Raw genomic sequence first — 20,367 nt, 5'->3', positions numbered from 1 at the left:
AGACATTTTTCATCTATTAAATACCTTTTAAGAGGTTTCTACAGAGAAGTGGCTGTTTCATCTCTCCTATTTAAAATAGCCTCCTAAAGCCATTATTTAGCTGACCATGTAGTGAAGTTATTTGAATGATTACTGTAAAACAGGATTTAAGAGGAAAATAAATGAAAGGAGAAAAGTAATTTCAGGATCATTTCAAAGCTTTAAACACATAGGGCTGGGTGTCATGACACAATTATTCTCTCTTGCCTTTAGACATGGGAAGAGTAGATGGATTTCCTTTGAAAATAGGAGTTCCTTCTACATCAGCACTCTGGTCAAAGTAAACACCCAGCTGAAGATTATGTTTGAGAAGCTGCTTACAATCAGTGTGAAAGCATTAACCAGGAAAGGAGCTGGGATGCAAATGCCACACAGGACTTGTGTATAGTGTAGATGTCCTATATTGTTGGGCCATCTATGGCCAGAATCTGCACTCATCTGCAAGGATATCCTGCACCTTATGCATTTTATGGCTCTCCTGAAAAAACAATTATGATAAGAGCTACCCTGAATGAATAAAACAAGCAATGCAATTGGAAACCAGTGTGCAGACAAACCCTGTTTGTTGGGAGAAATGCCACCCCCTCCTGCTACATTATTCCATTGATGGAAAAAACATTTACATCTCCTTTGTTAGCTAGTTTTCTGTAGAAATTTTATAATCACTGGGCAACTCTATTACACTTTTCTCTCAGGAGCGATTTGTGTAGCTAGAACCACATTTTTATTCTACAGCCAAAAAGGAAAAAAATTTGTTTTTTTGAAACTTTAGTCTATCATACATCAAACCTGTCAAGCTTTTTCATTAGAGTTCATGGTTTTTAAGCTCATTGTAAATAACTCAAATTGATTTTACAAAAGAGGGGGGGAAGTCTTGCTCCAATGTTGGGCATTACAAACTGTAATAATGTCCCTTGTCAAATGGGATTTTTCAAGTGGCTTTTTAAAGAGAGGGGAAAAGGATTTAGCTAAATAAAAATATTTTGAGATCAAAAGCAATGGTATACTTTGAATGTGAGCTGATTTGTTTTCTTTTAAATCTAGAAGTTTTTGCACAGTATTTTTTTTTTTTAAATTTAGTAGCTATGTTTATCAAGAGATGTATGTTGGATTTAATGGTCTGTAGTCCCTAAGATTTACTTGGAGAAGATAGCAAGTGGCTTTCATTTGCATCTCAACAATAAGAAGATCCATACATTTGCTGATAGCTCTGTAAATATTGTCAAAGTTAGCAGTCCCTTGGACTCTCCTTTTCCAGAGTAATGAATAAGCCACTTCCCCCACCTCTAATGGAACAAGGTCAATACAGCAGGTCCCTTTGCATCATCACTGGTCAGTCATGGGAGCAGAGCCACAGTGAGTGATATGGAATAAGAGAATTTCTCAGTGGTGGAAGCTAGTGAATGACTAGGGAAAGACAGTGCCCCTGTGCTGCTATAGGTCAGCCAAGCCAGCAGTCAGGAAAGTTGCTGGATAAGCAAGACAAACTAGAATGTGCAGGGACACACCACAACCTAGAAGGACAGACTATGCTCCCCACTGCTACTAACTTTCATGGCTGGGTTAACTAACTAAAGCAGCATTCTCCTTACTGAGCTGCACCTTGCTGGCCCCAGGCTGAAATAAATGGTCAGGGGGAAGCTGGCAGAATCTCAGCTGCTCTCTTATGACCACAAGGTGGCCAGCAACCTGTGCATGAGCTATAGTGATGCCTCTGTCTTGCACCAGTCCTTGGAGCTTGTAGATGTTGCTCACCCTCACCTTTCAAGTCATGCCAAATTTTCCCTTTGGCCAACTCCAACCTGGAATCATATATAGGACAGGAATTCTAGGAAACAGTTCTTGCTGAACCAGGGGGATCCCCTCCAAAACTATATCTGCTATGTTCCTCCAATCTTGCCAGTCATGTGAGTTTTCCTTTCCTTTTTCCCTGAGAAATTTCTGATATTGCTGATTGTTGGGCTGTGAAGAGACCTCTCAAGTTTTGTCCCACTGAGACCATGTTGGTGTTCCTCTTCAAATGGCATAATCAGGACAGGTTCCAGATTTCAGATACTTACAGCTTACTTTGGAAGGATTTATAATCAACTTTACCTTAAGGGCTCCATAATAAATATTTGCAAAAGTTTTAATATAAACCCCACATCAAGTATTCTTTCACGAAACTTTTCCTACTACCCAGCTAACTGTGTGGTTCTTTCCTCTTCTACATGAAAACCTGTTTCCTACCACTGAACTTGGTCCACTTTATTAGTCATTTCCCAACTTGCCTCTTAAAATGCAGGGTACTGATGTCAGAGACCCTGTGTTATTCATCTTCGTTTCCCCCTCTTCTCCCTCCTGCTCAATGCTACCTCTGCACTGATACTATGTACATAGCAGATGCTCAGCAAATGTTTGTTTAGCACATTAATGCAATGTTGTAATTTATATTCCTTGTTCTTTACTTTCATGTTGGATTCTACTAGACTAAGCAATGATTAACTGCAGCTTGAGTGTATGGCTTCCTTTTGTAGGATTCCTATGTTTTCACACATCCTGTCAAGGGTTCCTACTTGTATTATACCCTGGACTCTATCAGAGAATAAACCTTTTCTATCACTCTGGAGCTCATTCATGGTGGACAAACATTGTTAATAAACTATGGTAGATGAAAAATAATCAAGATATACAATTCTATGTAAATATCACTGCAATTATTAAAAAGAGCCATGGTAGGGTAAATAGTGGCCCCAAAGATATTCGGGTGACAATCCTTGCAACCTTGAATTTTATTGTATATGTGCTTTATAGATGTAATTATGTTAAGGACTTAGTGGGGAGAGTTAGCATGGCTTATCCAGGTAAGCCTTAAATATAATGACAAGTGTCCTTATAAGAAACATGAGGAGATCTGGCTATAGAAAAGGGAAATTAATGGGATGATAGAAGCCAGGATTGATGTGATCCTTTTAGAACTTCATTAAAATTAATACAGTTTTAGTCCTCATCAGGAAAAATAGAGAGTAGACAAAGTCTGTCAGTATCAGGAAAGAGAAGTGAAATCACTCCAGACTGTATAGATAGTAAAAGTATAATAAGGAAACAATAATAGACAGCTTTAGGCCAATAAATTTGAAAAATCAGCAAAGCTTACTCAAGAAAAAACCAGTGATCTGAAGATCTCTTACTTTGGTTAAGTTGAACTCTTAGTTGGTTAAGTTGAACCTCTCCTTGAGAAAAACTCCCATCTGAAATTCCTTCACTGATGAATTAAAAAAAAGAAATAATACCAAATTCTGTTAATGAAACCTAGGGTAAGCCTAGCAAGCACTCTACCTGAGTTATAACCTCAGGTTTCCTCCTTGATTTCTAATGTCATCCCTGTCATACATTGTTTCCTTACAGGGAAAAGTCTTTTTCTGGACCCTGTTCTGTTAGTCTGCATAAGTCTGCACAGGTTCAGACTGTGCTTAACACTAAAGCTTAATAAGCAAAATCTTCATCTCTCATATGGCAAAATTGTCTTGGTTTTTCTGGTTTAGAGTTTTCGTGTTAATTTTTGGAGCATAACTCTATTATGAAAAATTGGGGAGGAGTTTGCCAATTTATACTAAAACTTCTGGTGGCTCTCAGTCCTAGTAGTGGTTACATGATTGTATATATCTGTCAAAGCTTGGTAAACTTTACTGTACATTTTATTTTCTATTATTATTGTGGTGGTGGTGGTGGTGCTGGATATCAAACCCTGTGTCTTGCCCATGCTAGGTAAGCACTCTGCTACTGAGCGATAGCTTCTTCTGTAAACTTTAAAAAGTGAATTGTATTGTATGTAAATTATTAATCAATAAATTGACCCTAAAAAGGTCAGATATTCTTGAAAAAGCAGAAAAAGCATTTGACAATATTCAACACTCATTCATGATAAAAACTCTACAGAAAATTGGAATAGATGGTCTTTATCTTAGCTTGATAAAGTCTATCTATGAAAAAATCAACAGCCAATGTCATGCTAAATGGTCAAAAACTGAAAACCTTCACTCTAAAATCAAGAACAAGACAAGAATATCCACTATTACCACTCCTGTTTAATATAGTTTTGGGAACATTAGCCACAGCAATTAGACAAGAGAAAGAAATAAAAGTAATAAAGATAGGAAAGGAAGAAATAAAACTGTCATTATTTGCTGATGATATGATACTCTACATTGAAGACCCCAAAAAACTCCACCAAAAAGACTTCGAGACTCAAATGACAGATTCAGTAAAGCAGCTAGATACAAGGTCAACACTCAAAAATCAATAGCCCTCTTGTAGACAAATAACAGACTGGGAGTAAAATTAGGGAAACAATCCCTTTTACAATAGTATCCAAAAAATTGAAATACCTAGGAATCAGTCTAACAAAGGAAACAAAAGACCTCTACATTGAGAACTACAACACTCCGAAAAAAGAGATTGAAGAGGACATAAGAAAATGGAAAGACATCCCTTGTTCCTGGGTAGAAAGAATCAATATAGTGAAAGTGGCCACACTTTCAAAACTGCTATACAGATTCAATGCAATTCCTATTGAGATCCCAACAGTATGTTCCACAGAACTAGAGAAAACAATCCAAAAATTCATTTAGAGCCAGAAGAGACCTAGAATAGCAAAAGCAATTCTAGGCGTCAGAGTCAAGAAACAGACCTGAGGATCAATGGAATACATTAGAAGATGCAGAAACAACACCAGACATACTCAGCTACCTCATCTTTGTTAAAGGAATCAACCGTCCTCACTGGAGGAAAGATAGCCTCTTTAATAAATGGTGTTGGGAAAACTGTATTTCAACTTATCAAAGATTAAAACTAGATCCATATCTTTCACCATGCAGTAAACTAAAATCCAAGTGAATTAAAGATATAAATACTAAAACAGAAATACTAAACTTTCTGGAAGATAAGTTAGGTAGAACTCTTGACAATATCGGCATAGGAAAAGACTTTATGAACAAATCCTCAGTAGCACGGGATCTAGCACAAAGAATCAACAGTTGGGATCTCATCTTTTTAAAAAGTTTCTGCATTGCCAGAGAAATCACAAGTAGAGCTAAGAGACAAATAAGGATCAAAATGTATAATTGATACAGTGTAATAGGAAGAAAAGGTCTAAAAGAGTAGAGGAAGAGGGAGGGATAGGGAAAAGGTAAAAAGGGAAAAGAAAAAAAATATGTAAAAAATATGTAAACGTCCTTGTAAACAGGGAAGAGTGGAGGAGGTGAAGGGAGGGCTTGGAAATGGGGAAAAATAAGAACCAAGATAAGGTACAAGATCTCAATGATTTATGTAACTGTATTGTATACCTAAAATGTACCAATAAAATTCATAAAGATAAAAAGAATACGTACTATCATGCTTCCTCCTAGCATTTAAAAAAATATTCATTTATTAAAATAATTGTGCTCCAGGGAAAAGGAAATATCCAGGCTTTCTAGGAATTCTGAATAGCTAGTTCTCTGGGGCCCAGAATTCCACTGTGGCTGACTGGTCAGAAAAGGGGTTTATAGCAGTGTGATAAATGAAATTTTGCTAAGTCCTTCTCACAGCTGGTCCATTGGATCCATGTACTTGTCTGATGGTTATTTATCCTGCGTATGAATGAATACTCGGAATAGACAAACCTCAAAATTAATGCAATTACCACATGGCTTTCTGACCCAGAGTCAGAATTATCGTGATAGAAATGTCTTTGTGTCTTAAAATAAACAAGAAGTGATACCGATTCCCTATGTGGTGTCTCAAAGATGAATGCAACCATCAGAGATTTGAAAGGTGCAGGGGTAGTGATTCCTATCAATGTGCATTTCATTTACCTGTTTGGTTTATGCTTCAAAGACTAATGGGTCTCAGAGAATGTGAGTGGGGCTGAGGACGCACGCTTACTTGGCATCCACAAAGTCCTGGGTTCGATCCCTAGAACTGCCAAGAAAAAAATTTTAAAATGAGAATGGATGAACATACAGTTAATAAAGTGATATCTACAAAAAGCTGCTGTCCCACGTGCAGTTTCTTCACTAGAGTAAAACCATTTGGCAGGTGATATTTACCTATTAATTTGAAAATATCATTTTCTTCTAACTTTCCCTAAGCAAAGATCAACGAAACAGTTTTTGCTTACCTGGCTATACCTTGTCTCTTCATTGCAGTCAAATTTATAAAGACTACAGCACTACTGTTCCATACCATTCACGATGGTTTGCTATACCCAACTGACAGGTGAGGCAGATCCTCCTAAGCAAAACTCTGCTGGTAGGGCTGGGGATTTAGCTCAGCGGTTCGGTGGCCTGCCTTGCAAGCGCAAGGACCCGAGTTCAATCCCTGGTACCAGAAAAAACAACAACAAAAAAAAACAACTCTGCTGGTGGTTTAGAGGCCTGGTGATGCACACATGAATCAGAGGGTGGTAATTCACCCTTTATAAAATTTGGACACCACCAGATCTGCAAATTTTCTAGGAGTTCTTAGGTCTAGCATGGTAGGATTTTTTAAAAATGCGACTTTTACTGTTTATTAGGAAACATATTCACGTAGATATCACTGGGGGGAAGATTCCCATTAGTCTATAGCTGGATGACTACATAGTTTCTTTTAGGTCCCTTTTTTCCCTTTCTGAAATATATATATATATTTGGGGGGGTGGTACCAGGGATCGAACTCAGGACCTTGCACTTTCCAGGCAGGTGCAGCACCACTGAGCTACATCCCTGGCAACTATATTGAGGGAGAGTTGACATACAATTTCACAAATTTAAAATGTAAAACTTTGTAAGTTTTGATTTATATATACAGATAGATAGATAAATAGATAGATAGATAGATAGATACTTGTAAAACCAACACCACAATCAAGATAATGAACATACAAATCTAGAACTCCTAGCTTTTCATCATTCTTTTGAAGTTCTTGAGGTTGAATCTGAGGCCTTCCACTTGGCTACATCTTCAACTCCCACTTTTATTCATTTTTTTGAGACACTGTATCCCAAAGTTGTTGCTGCCCAGACTGGGTTGGAACTTGGGATTCTCCTGCTTTGGCTACCTTGTGTACTGGGGTTACAAGTGTGTGACACCATGCCCGGCTCCTCATTCCCTCTTATCCATGCCTTCCTGTCCTTCACTGAAACTCCTATCCATAGGGGACCATTGATATGCTTTTCGTCACTGTAGGTAAGTTTGCATTTTCTAAAATTTTATGTGAGTAGAAGCAAAACCTTTGTAGTTTTTTTGTGTGACTTCTTTCACTCAGCATATTTATTTTGATTTTGTCTTATTTTTATTTTGGTACTGGCGATCAAACTCTGGTCTCTGTGCTTGCAAAGCAGGCGCTGGAACCACTGAGCTAAATCCCTGGCCCCCTAGTATAATTGTTTTGAAAATGATCCACATTTATCCATGTGATTCATATTATGTGAGTCATTACTAAATTATTGTTATTACTAAATATATTTAATTGAATAGCTATATCATGTGATTACCTACTCATTTTTTGATGGACATTGGGCTAATGCCTAGTCTTTTGCTATTATAAGCAAAGATGCCAAGAATGTTTATGAATAAATATTTGTATAGACATCTGATTTCATTGTGGTTGGGTAAAATGCTGATAAGTGGAATGGTTGGATCATATGGTAAGTATATGTTCTACTTTTCATGAGCATGCCAAACTGCTTTACAGGATAGTTGTACAATTTCACATTCTTATAATCTGTGTATGGGCACTGCAGTTGCTCTACATCTTCACCAACATTGGGAATGGTCACTGTTTAATTTTATGCATACTAATTGATATGTATAATAAATCTTTTCTCACCTCCTCTCCTTCCAGAACTCCAATCACATATATGCTTCTGTGCCTAATGGTACCCCATGTTCCTCTGAGGCTCTGCTCATTTTTCTTCATTTCTTTGGATTGTATAATTTCTACCAATCTTCAAGTTTGCTAATTTTTTCCTCCTTGAGCTCCTCTAGTAAAGTTTTCATTTTATTATACTTTCCAGAATTTCTCTTTCTTTTTAAATAAGTTGTATCTCTTTCCTAATACTGCCTATTCTTTTTTTTTTTCTTAATTGTTTTTGCTTCACTAGGTCCTTTGCATTTCCATGTAAATGCTGGAAGGGGCTTGAAAAAAACCAGCTGTTTTTGAGTGGGATTGAATTGGAAGGTTGAAGGTATTAGCTCAGGGTAGTCAGGTGAGGCCTTGGGTTTGATCTCCAGCACAGAGAATAAAATGGAGAAGACTGCACTGAATTTGTATATTTGTTTTTGGAGAATGACACCATAAAATTGTTTAATCTTCTAATTTATGAACATGGACCATTTATCCATTTATTTAGGTCTTTTTTAATATTTGCAAAATCTTAGCCATATTTTGTAGTTTCAGTGTGTGGGTGTTACAGATTTTTTAAGTCAAATACTTTCCACAACACTTGAGATCAAAACCATAGCAACTGGGAAAATAATTTTATTTTATTTATTTACATTTTTGGTAATAGGGAATCAAACTCAAGACCTTGTGCTTTGCAAGGCAGATGGCAGAACCACTGAGCTAAACCTCCAGCCCTAGGTAAAGAATTTCAGCTTGACAGTTATTTTTTTCTTTAAACTTTAAATGCATTTGTCTTCTAGCTTCCATTGTCTGTGATAGGATGTTTTTAGCCTTGCCATTGTTTCTTTGGCTGTACTGTCTTCTTTCTTTGGCTGCTTTTGATTTTTTTTCCTCATTGAGTTTATTGGTACATTTTAGGTACACAGTACAGTTACATTCATTATTGGGATTTTGTACCTTTACATGACAGGTCTTGGTTCTCATTTTTTCCCCTTATCCCTGCCCACCCTTCACCGCCTCCTCCCTTCCCTATTTACAAACACTTTACTTCCATTTTTTCATTTTCTCATGTTTTTTCCTTTTCCCTTATTACCTTTCCCCACCCTTCCCACTTCCCCTACAACTTTAGCCCTTTTCTTCCTATTTCACATTGTCAATTATACCATTAAGATCTTATGTACCATTATGGTTTTTCACACCAGAGAAACTATTTAGTATTTATACATATGACTTATTTATTTCACTTAGAAGTATATCCTCAAAATGTATCCATTTTCCTATTATGACTCTAATTTCTCATTCTTTATGGCTGGGTAGTATTCCATTTTTATAGAAAAACCACATATTCTTTATCCACTCTCCAACTAATGGGCAAATGGGCTGTTTCCAAGTTTTAGCTATTAAAAACTGTGCCACTATAAACACAGGTGCACATATATCACTGTGATATGATTCTTTTAATTATTTTGGAAAGATACCCAGCAGAGGGATGGCTGGGTCAAATGGAACCTCTAATCTTAGTTCTCTGAGGTATCTATACATTGACTTTCATAGTGGTTGCACCAGTCTCCCACCAACAATGGAGAAGGGTTCCTTTCTCCCCACAACCCCACCAACATTTGTTATTGGTTGATTTCTTGATAGCAACCATTCTTTCTGGGGTGAGGTGGAATCTCAGTGTTGTTTTCATCTGCATCTCTCAAATGACCAGTGATGTGGAACATTTTTTCATATATTTATTTGCTGCTTTTACTTCTTTGTCTGAGACATGTCTGTTCATCTTAGATGGCCGTTTTTGATTTGGATCTTTATATTTAGGGGCGCTGGTTTTTTTGAGTTCTTTATATATTCTAGATAATAGTCCTTTGTTGAGGAGCAGCTGGTAAAAATTTTTTCCCACACTGTAGGTTGTCTCTTAGTTCTGTTGATGGTTTCTGTTGCAGTGCAGAAGCTTTTTAATAAGATGAGATCCCAATTGTGATTCTTTGTGCTAGTTCCCATGCTACTGAGGACTTGTTCATAAAGTGTTTTCCTATGCCAATGTCTTCAAGAGTTCTGCCTAACTTATCTTCCAGCAAATTTAGTGATACTTTTTAAATATTTAGATCTTTAATCCACTTGGATTTTAGTTTAGTGCATGGTGAAGATAAGGGTCTAGTTTTAATCTTTGGCAGGTTGAAATACAGTTTTTCCAACACCATTTATTAAAGAGGCTAACTTGCCTCCAGTGAGGATGGTTGGCTCCTTTGTCAAAGATGACGTAGCTGAGTATATGTTGTTTTTGTCAATCTTTCATCTTTGTCAAAGATGAGTTAGCTGAGTTTATGTTGTTTTTGTGTATCTTTCAATCTATTCCATTGATCCTCAGGTCTGTTTCTTTGTCAGCACCATGCTGTTTTTATCACAGTGGCTTTGTAGTATAGTTTCAAATTAGGAATTGTTATACCTGCTGTCATGTCTCTGTTGCCTAGGATGGCTTTTGGTATTCTAGGTCTCTTCTGGTTCCAAATGAATTTTTGGATTGTTTCCTCTAATTCTGTGAAACATACTGTTGGAATTTCAATCGGGATTGAATTGAATCTGTATAGCAGTTTTGGTAGTACGGCCATTTTCACTATGTTGATTCTTTCTACCCAAGAGCAGTGGATATCTTTCCATTTTCTTATGTCCTTTTTGATCTCTTCTTTCAGAATGCTGTAGTTTTCAGTGTAGAGATCTTTTGCTTCTTTCATTAGATTGATTCCTAGCTACTGCATTTTTTTGGATGCTATTGTGAAAGGAATTATTTCCCTAATTTCTCTCTCAGTGAGTCTATTATTTGTGTACAAGAAGGCTATTGATTTTGGGATGTTGACCTTATATCCAGCTACTCTGCTAAAAGTGTCAATTAGGTCTACAAGTCTTTGGTGGAATTTTTTGGGTCTTCAGTGTAGAATATCATATCATCTGGCTGCTTTTAATATTGTCTTATTGTTAGTTTAAAGCAATTTGATTTTTATGTGTCTTGTTGTTTTATTCATGTCTTCACTTTTTTTATTCTTGGAATTCATTAAGTTTCTTGTGTCCGTGTGAGTTTATTGTTTTCATTACTTTTGGAATATTTGATATTATTTCTTCAAACATGTTTCTCTACTTATCCCTATCTTTGGGGACTACTGTTATATTTGGTCCCTTGAATTTGTTCCAGAGCATGTCAAGGCTCTGTTTCTTTTTATTCCAGTAATTTTTCCTTCTATAGTTTCTTTTGAATAGTTTCTATTGCTATGTCATTTTTTCCATCTCTAATCTGCCATTAATCTCATTCAATTTATTTTGCATCTCAAACATTGTAATTTCATCTCCTATTTTATTTAGGTCTCATTTTTTACTTTTCTCATCTCTATCTTACATAATTAATATTTCCTCTAGTTTCATGAACATACAGATTTATTTATTTCAGTATGAGGGATTAAACTATACTGAGCTACATTCCAAACCTTAAAAAAATTTTTTTTGGGGTGGTGGGGATTTAGCTCAGTAGTTCTGCAGCCTACCTTGAAAGCGCAAGGTCCTGAATTCAATCCCTGAAACAAACAAACAAACAAAAAAGCCAAAATTAAAAAAAAATATTTTTAAAAACAGTTTTGTTTTGGTTTTGGTACTGGGGATTGAACTTGGTACTTTGCACTTTTGAGGTAGGCGGCGGCACCACTGAGCTAAATCCCCAACCCAAAATTTTGAACAAGGTTTCTTTAAGTTGCCTAGGCTGGGCAGCTTGAATTTGCAATCCTCCTGCTTTAGCCTCCCAGGTATGTGCCAGTATGTCCAGCTAAAAAAACATTTATTGTTCTGTGTTACTTATCTGCAGTAGGTTTTGATTCCTGCTCGGTGCTATAGTGCAAGGCTGAGGGAGAAAAAAAAAAGGAAGTAAAGAGACAGAGAAACCAGAGAGCCAGAACAAACAATGTTGGTGCAACCAGCAAAGGCACTGGTCAGTCCAAGCCACTAATTTTTATTGGTAATCAACTGGGGTAAAGGTGAACTATAGGCTAAAGGTGAACTGCATGTGAGGACAAGCAGTTGTGCAGTTACTATGGATACTAATGTAAACAAGGCTTGTAAAGAACAGGACAAAGCATTCTTGAATTAAGAATAGAATAGACAAAATATAGGGTTGAAGTTAGATCATTGTCCTTCTAGTTAAGAAGGTTTGAATTGTGGGAACAGAATTTGGGCACGAATTACTCTACACTTGATCTTAGCCAAAAGACCGAGAAGGATGGGTGTGAGTTACTCTGACCTCACTGGGCTTATAGTCTTCAGCTGGACTTTCTTCTCAAAACAAGACAATTAAGGGGTTTACTCTTTACAGCCTGCATTGCTTATAGCTAGCTTTGGGTATAATTGACATTGTGGTCCCCTACAGTTACTAGTTCTATAATCTCTGATATCTTTATGCCATTTTTTGTTAATTGGTTTTTCTCCTTATAATGGCTTGTGTCTTTCTACTTCCTTGAATGCCTTGTAATTTTTAATTGTTTACTATACATTAACTTCATCTGATGGTGTGTGTATATCTTTGTGTTCCTATGATCCTATGTTAGGTTGAAGTTGCATGGAAATAATTTGTTCCTTTTGGGTTTTGCTGTTATAATTTTTGGTGGATTCAAAGTATAATTGAGTCATGTAAATTTTATCTACTACTGAGGCAAAATTCCTTTAAGTCCTCTATCTGATGATGTCTTATGAATTTTCAGCTTTTTTGTGGTGGCTTTTGGAGATGGGCAATATTTCTAATCCTATGTGAACTCTGACGATCATTCTATTTAACTCTTTCATGGGGTTCTTTTCCTGGCCTCAGGTGGTTTTCCAATATTCACTTGTCACCATTCACTTGAATTTTTGATGGTGAATTTCTACTGATTTCTGACGTATGTAGCTCTTGCAGTACTTGTTTTGTGAACGCTGGCTGTCTTAGCCTCCCTAGACTCCCAGATAGTGTTCTCTCCACAACTCAGTGGAACCTTTAGGCTCTGCCTAGATTTCCCTTTCCTCTACTATAGCAGAAGTATAGGAGGCATGTGTACAAAGTGACCATGGTGTTGGGGATGGAGGTTAGGCATGCATGGATATTGCAACCAATGCTGATTTGGCTATGAACATTGTTGAGTTTTGAGCCTGCTGATAGCCATAATACTGGCTAGAAGAAAACACCTTGTGAAGGTAGGATATTGTTCTAGTCAATATTTGTCTTACTCATTTTCCTCATTGCTGAGATGTAGAAGCCAACATCCACAACTTGAAAGAGAGATTTATTTTGCCTCCTGGTTTCAGAAGTTTCAGTCCATGTTGGCAGGCTCCATGACAGAAACGGCATGGTAGAAGGGCTGCAGCAGAGGAGAGCTGTTCACATCAAGTGGGCCAGGAAACAGAAAGGATGGAGGAGCTGGGAAGGAAGATATATCCTTCCGAATCATAACTCCTATGATCCTTCTCTCCAAACCAGACGCTCCCTCCTAATAGCAAATCAGCTACACTGCCCCCACGACTCAATCACTTTCTGAATGACCTACCTATGAGCACATGAGGCCTTTGGGGGACACTCCCCACCCAAACCATAAAAATATATGTTGCAGTTTCTCCCTAACTAGGAAAAATGAAGCCAAGAATCAAGGGGTGGAGGTAGAAGTGGAACCTATCACTACAACACATAATGACCCACTTGCAAAACCTTGTCTTCTACGCTCTGTTGTAGGTGCTGCTTCTTTAGAGGCCCTCAAATGCTTGGAATTTGAGTTATTCCCTAACAATACTATGACCAGGGTAAAAGTTCATAAAAAACTAGCTATCTTATAAGGGAATTTCATCTTTACTCAGCATGGGCTATCATTTTTTCCCATGCATCTACAAGTCATTTTATCATTAGGCAATAGGTATTGAATTTTCTGTACCCTTGTACCTATTATTTCTTCCATAAGTCCCTCTCAAGTGAAACACTGTAACTGCAGTACAGCCCCTTCCTTATGTACACATCCTTGATTCTCCACCTTGTAAGTCTGACCCTCAAAAAGTGCTTGGATAAGGTTTCTACCTTGCTGGTGGGGTGGTGAGTGATGCAGCTCCCAAATCCTATTTGATCGCTTACTCTTTAAAACTTTTTCCAGATCCAACAGCAGCAAGCTGGATTGTCTGTGAACAGGTGCTGAACCAGAGACGGAGGTGCAAGACGTTTACTGGGCATCAAGAAAGGAAGCACACAGAAGCAGGACTGAAGTTGAGGAGGGAAAAGAAGTTGAACTGCTATGCAGGCCAGGCAAAACCTTGACAATCTAATGGCAAATTCAGAGGAAGTTTCCCAGCAGCTTCTGACATGAAGCAGAAACCACTGTACTCTTATCTCCCACCTTGCTCAATCACCAGATGCAGGCCACTCCCAGAAGGGCATGTCTTTTAATAGTTGGGACTGAGGCTGAGGAGCTGAAAGCCACCCTACTGATCACTCGCTGTCCTCCCTGTCCTCAAGGGACATCTGGATGATGCCTCCATTCTGTCTACAATTTTATATATGTGCCAAATTCTGTAAATGATGCACTCCTGGAATTTTCCCACTTTGGAGCAATTATGAATTATGTAGATTAGGAACATTTTTGTACAAAAGTTACTGTGACTAAATGCTTTTACTTCATCAAATATCTAAGGTTGGAATTGCAGGGTCATAAACTAAATTGTATATTTAGTTTTATTAGAAATTACTAAAGTGGTTGTATCATTTTATGCTCCAGTCAGCAATGTATGGTAATTCTGGTTGTGTAAGTCCATACAAAGATTTAGAGTCCTTAATTTCTTTAATTTTACCTCTTCTGGTAGGTATGTAGTGTCTTAGTTTGTTTTGTGCTACTATAACAGAATACCTGAGACTGTAACTTATTTTTTAAAAATTCCAAATTTATTTCTTATAGTTCTGGAGGCTTGGAGGTCTTAAGAGATCAGCCTGCATCTGGTGAGAGCTTTTTTACTGTCATCCCATGGCAGAAGGTTGAAAAGCAAGTGAAGTGTGCATGCCTATACACATACTTACACACTAGAAACAGAGAAATGGGGGAGGGGAAGGAGGGATGGGGACTTCTTTTGGAAACTACTTCGATGATAATTAACCCACTTCTAAGATAGGGAATTAAGATATCCATGAGGGCACAAACGTCATGGCCTAACATCCCTTAAAGATGCCACCTCTCAACATTGTTGCAGCAATGAATGAACTTCAGGGGACATATTCAAGCCATAGCATGTGGCATCTTGTTTCACTTTTTAATTTTGCAATTCCTTGGTGACAAATGATGTCAATCACTTTTTCCAGTACTTATTGACCATTTGTGTATTTTGTGAAATGCCTATTCTCTCTTTCCCATTTTATTCTTTCAGTTGTTTTAACCATACCAGTCGGACTTCTACTGCCATTCCTTCACTTCTCTATCCTCTATTTTTTTGTTGTCCTAAGCCATTATTTCTCCTTTTACTTCTTTTCAGTATCACCAGAGATCCTTGCCAATGACCCATCCTCAGGGCCCAATCCACATGTCTTTTTTGCACACTGAGTGTTCCTAGAAGAGGGTTTCATGACCTGCTGTAACTGCCATCACTTTAAGCCTTTATGAATAAGTGTGAGGGAAAAGAAGTGAGCAGGGTGTGCAAGAGTGGCTGGATATGTCCCCTACACATTGTGTGTGTGTGTGTGTGTGTGTGTATTTCAGGTTGTTTTTTTTACAATACGGGTTAACAATGTATAGCACCCAATCAAGAATTACAAGGCATTCAAGGAAGTAGAAAGACATAAGGCATAAGGAGAAAAATGAATTAACAAAAAAATGGCATAAAGATATCCAAGATTATAGAATTAGTAACTGTTGGGGACCGAAATGTTACAAACTACATTTTTTTTTTTTGGCAGTATTGGGGATTAAACCCAGGGTCTTCCCACTGAGCTTCTTCCCTGAACTCTCCACCCTTTAAATTTTTTTTTTATACCAGTCTTGCTTAGTCCTGAAGTTGCCCAGGCAGGTCTTGAAGATTCTTCTGCCTCTGCCTCCCAGAGTACAGGTTTTACCAGCTTACAAAGCCTGTAATGTCTTAAAAACCCACTTTTATTTAAAAGGAAGATTTGTGGAACAACTATACTGGATGTGGTTCCATAGGTCTTTATCTAAATAAGGTCTAGCACTAAAATAATTATGTTAATTTTAGACTTTGAGGGTTCTTTTTAAAGTACCACTTAAGATCTATATAATAACATATTAAATATAGAGAAATTGTTTTAGCTAAAGAATAAATTAGAAAGTTCACCAGAAACAAAAGAGCTGATTTTACTTTGGGTAATTGATTCGGAGCATTAAGTCCAAAGACATTTTGATAATTTCTACATTGTTCTCCTAAATGAAAACAAATACAAAGCTATTACAATGCTGCTTGGTTGTTTCTCAGCCCAGGGAGTTACAACTTTTCATAAATACGGTTGCTGGTTATATTCTTAATTCTAAAATTTGAATCCAACACCCAAAAAAGTAAAGCATGTGATTTATAAGTATTTTATTATTTGAGAAATTTTGAGAAATGACCAAACTGTAGCACATCAGAAAACTGGGACCAGTTTTAACAATTTGAAAACTTTAAACTGTAGATTTGTTTTAAAATTAACTTCCAAACAAAACAGGGTGAAAACAACATAAATGTATACTACACTGCTGAAGAAGCCACACTTGCCAAGACGTCTTCAGAGCAAGTTTCTTTGTACTTGCTTCTTTGAAGAGTCAAGAGGTCATTATATGCTGGTCACCAACAGCCACCTTACAAATAGGACCTAGGGGTAAAGTCACTCTCAGTGTTTGCCCTGCTCATGTGAACCGTGCTTTCGCACCCTAATCCCAGGACCACAGCCTCAGTGCCTGCTGGGACGTGAGTCGCACTTGTCCCGGGAACCCCGCTTCCCCGGAGGAGAGTAGCCCACAGAGCCGCGGGCGTGCAGGCTGTGCTTGTAGGGATGGCTTCTATGCTTCTTGGGGTTCGCTTCTTTCTGGTCCTGGCTTTTTGCAGCTTCCTTAGTACCCTCTTTTTGTTCGTTGTCTTGCTCTTTATGGGAGGGCAATGTGTTCTTAATTGTGTTAATTAGGAATCTTTTATTTGTACCTGCAAGAGGACACTTCATCCTGAGGGAGGGAGAAAAGGAAAACACCATCATTAATAAAGAGCTAACTCCCAAGCCGAGTACACCGTCTTGATTACTACCAGAGAATTTGCCTTGTGCAGAATCAAGTTGCTGAGTTTGTTTGGCTTTCCTTGCATGCCATCTAGTGTAAACTCAGAGTACAAGGCGATGTCAAGACATTCAGAATTCCTGAGACAGGCTGATGCCTGCCACAAACCTTCCAACCTTTCTTCCTTTTTGGTACTAAATTTTCTGTAAACTTAATGTACAGGTATTGCCCACAATTCCAACTGGTTGAATTATTTAATATTTTTCCTTTACACAAACAAATATCTGATTTGACTACATTCTGACTCCAATTAAACTTATTGTGGCTTGCTTTTTATTACCAAAGAATGAAAATGTCTCTTGCCAAGCAACAAAAAAGTATAATCTGGTACATCTTAAACACTGAAACTAAGTGATCTACTCTAGAAATAAAATTTTGTGTAAGGAACCCATAAATATGCAATAATCTCTTTTTTACTTAAAGACTTCCACTCTCAGGAATCTAGTCTGCTCTGTGAGGAGCACTTTACTTACTCTCCCACCTCGGGTGGTTTTCTGTGCAGTGTGTATTTAAATAGCTTCACAATTCAAGTTTACCCAGGAGAGAGATTGTAACTAAACAATTTATATGCTTAGAAATAATTATATACCACAGCAGTTATAATTTTTTAGGTGTGGTAGCACTTTCATTTTGGTAAGGGAACTCCACACAAATGAAATCTGCTGCTATGAGATAGGCTATTTTAGGAGTATGCTGATCTCCCAAATCACATTATTCAGGGTGGTTAGTATTAAAGAAAAATGAATAATATCCATCTTTCTATTAAACTTTGATTTACAAAGAATCCTACACAATACAGATGGTCTCTGACTTGTGTTTTGACTTCTGATTTTTCAACTGTATGATGCTGTGAAACCAATACTTACTCGGTAGAAACCATACTTCAAATTTTGATTCAAAATTATTTATATCTTTATTACAAAATAGGCTTTGTATTAGGCGATTCTGCCCTACTATAGGCTAATGAGTTCTGAACCTGTGTAAGGAAGGCTTACTTAAGCTATGATATTCCAAAAGTTAAGTAGTAACTGCATTTTTGACTTATGATAGGTTTATTGGAATGTAGCCCCCTGTAAATTGAGGATCATCTGTGTGTCAAAATCAATCCATAGCACTCTATTATAGTAATTGTATAGTCTAGTACGGTACGGTGAAAGCTAACAGTCATCAGTGTAGCTTCAATTATATGGGGGTCAGACTACCTCAGGAAACCAGAATGGCACTGACACTCTAAGTAAAAGGAGGGAGTGGGGAGTAAAAGCAGGGAGTAGCTCTTGAGCTCAGAAGGACAGAGGAAATATTTGGGAAAAAGCAAAGTTAAATCTCAGTGTGCTGTGCCTGGTTAATGCTTAGGCCAGGAAAAGAAGCAGTGGGATGGATTAGAGTAAGGAGGAAAAGACACTACAGAGAAAAGAACAGTATACTACAGAAGCCACAGGAATGTTCAGAGGCAGTGACAATCCTGGAGTTTAGCAGCCTCAGGGAATGAGAAGAGGAGCACAGTGCAAAGGCAGTAACAAAGGGCAAAGAAAAAACAAAAAAAGAAAAAACAGTTCGGCAAACTGGAGGGTACAAAACTATTGAGCTCCCTAAAGTGAACTTCCAGAAAAAGTATACCAACATTACACTTGCCTACTAGTCCCAAGGTGATGACATTTGTGCCTCCTGGAGGCACATCAAATGAGGGGGCCCGTGGGCCAGGGATTTAACTCATAACACTGGGCCTGCCTTGCATGTGCAAGGTCCTGAGTTTGATCCCTGGTACCCCCCCCAATTTTTTTTTTAAATGATGGGACCCCTGAGTAGGAAAGAGCAGGCAAGGACCCCTGAGTCCAGCCTGCCATGGCCTGACAGGGTTTTACTGAACCAGGTGCTGCTTTGCTGCAAACATGAAAGTCACTGCAGGTGCAAACTCAGCAATGACTCAACAGAGTACTATACACCAGTATGCTCCAAAGCAGCAGTCTTGACAGCCTACAGGAGAAACTACCTTTAACATGAGTGGAAAGTACTAAGCTTGGAGTGTCCCTCTGTGCCAACAGTGGCCTAGTGCTTACTGCAGGAGTGAACTCATTTTTATTAGCAAATGGACCACACTGGTCTCTTGGATATACAGTGTTAGGAACAGCTAGCTATAGAAGAATTCTGGGGCATTTTTACTGGAGTGGACTATCTCAGTTCTGATAAAACTCATCAGTTCTTCTCTGGATGAAATGACAAAGAAAGGTGACTATTCCCAGAAGGAATCTCAAAATAAAATCTTTGTCAGGCATGGTGGCACACACCTGTAGCTTAGCACTCTGGAGGCTGAGGCAGGAGGAATGCCGTAAGTTCAAGACCAGCCTGGACTACAAAGTGAGTTTGGGTCCAACCTGAACTACAAAGCAAGACTCTACCTCAGAAAAAACAAAAAAACAAAACAAAAAACACTCCACCTAAATCTTTGTAAATTCTTGGTAAATTCCACTAGATTTTGCCATCTTTGATGTCAGATCATCTTTAAACCAGATTTACGCAAGGTAAGCAGAGATCTGCCACAGAACTCAGTGCTCACTCTAAGAGCAGCGAGTGTGATAAGACCTTTCCCACCTTCCACCTGCTATCATAACCCTCCACCCCAACATGCTGACCACGACAATGATGCAGAGGATGGGACAGTTTTCTAGAACAATCCCATAAGACAAGTGGCATTTACGTCTCCTTTTCATGTTAAAGACCTAATTTAAGAATTTCTTGACATAGTAATTGTACATATTTATGGGATCTAGTGTCATATTTTCATACATAGACACAATGTGTAATGATCAAACCAGGGTAATGAACATATCTATCATCTCAAATCTTTATTATTTCTTCATGTTGGGGATCATTCAAAAGCCCTTCTACTATTTTGAAATTACTAACTATAGCAAATCAGCTGTATAGAACACTAGACCTCATTCCTCCTATCTAACTATATTTTTGTACCCATTAACTAATTTCTATTACCCACTGGCCCCAGCTCCCTACCCTTTCCAGCCTCTGGTAGTCACAACTCTACTTCTGTGAGATCAACTTTTTTAGCTTCCATGTATAAGTTTCTGGCTGATTTCATTTAACATAATGTCCTCCATACTCTTCTGCGCTGCTGCAAATGACAAGAGTTTTACTCTTCTTTTTTTTTTTTTTTTTTTTTTTTTTTTTTTTTTTTTTTTT

At 37.8% G+C, this 20,367-nt stretch overlaps 1 protein-coding gene across 2 annotated transcripts in view; it reads right to left on the bottom strand.

Annotated features, from left to right (window-relative positions):
• Positions 1-16,451: 16,451 nt before the first annotated feature.
• Positions 16,452-20,367, bottom strand: part of LOC117284593 (protein POLR1D-like) — a 54,073-nt gene continuing 50,157 nt past the window's right edge. Inside the window, exon 3 of one of the 2 annotated variants that reach the window (XM_033759906.1) lies at positions 16,452-17,064. In XM_033759906.1, the coding sequence (XP_033615797.1) occupies positions 16,797-17,064 (268 nt within the window). In that variant the 3' untranslated portion in view covers positions 16,452-16,796. The remainder of the gene's footprint in view (positions 17,065-20,367) is intronic. The other variant, XM_033759905.1, reaches the window with a different exon arrangement.

Source organism: Fukomys damarensis, unplaced genomic scaffold (genome assembly GCF_012274545.1).
Source record: "Fukomys damarensis isolate Sample0158 unplaced genomic scaffold, DMR_v1.0_HiC HiC_scaffold_38, whole genome shotgun sequence".
Taxonomy (NCBI): Eukaryota; Metazoa; Chordata; class Mammalia; order Rodentia; family Bathyergidae; genus Fukomys; species Fukomys damarensis.
This window is presented reverse-complemented; position numbering and strand designations above follow the sequence as displayed.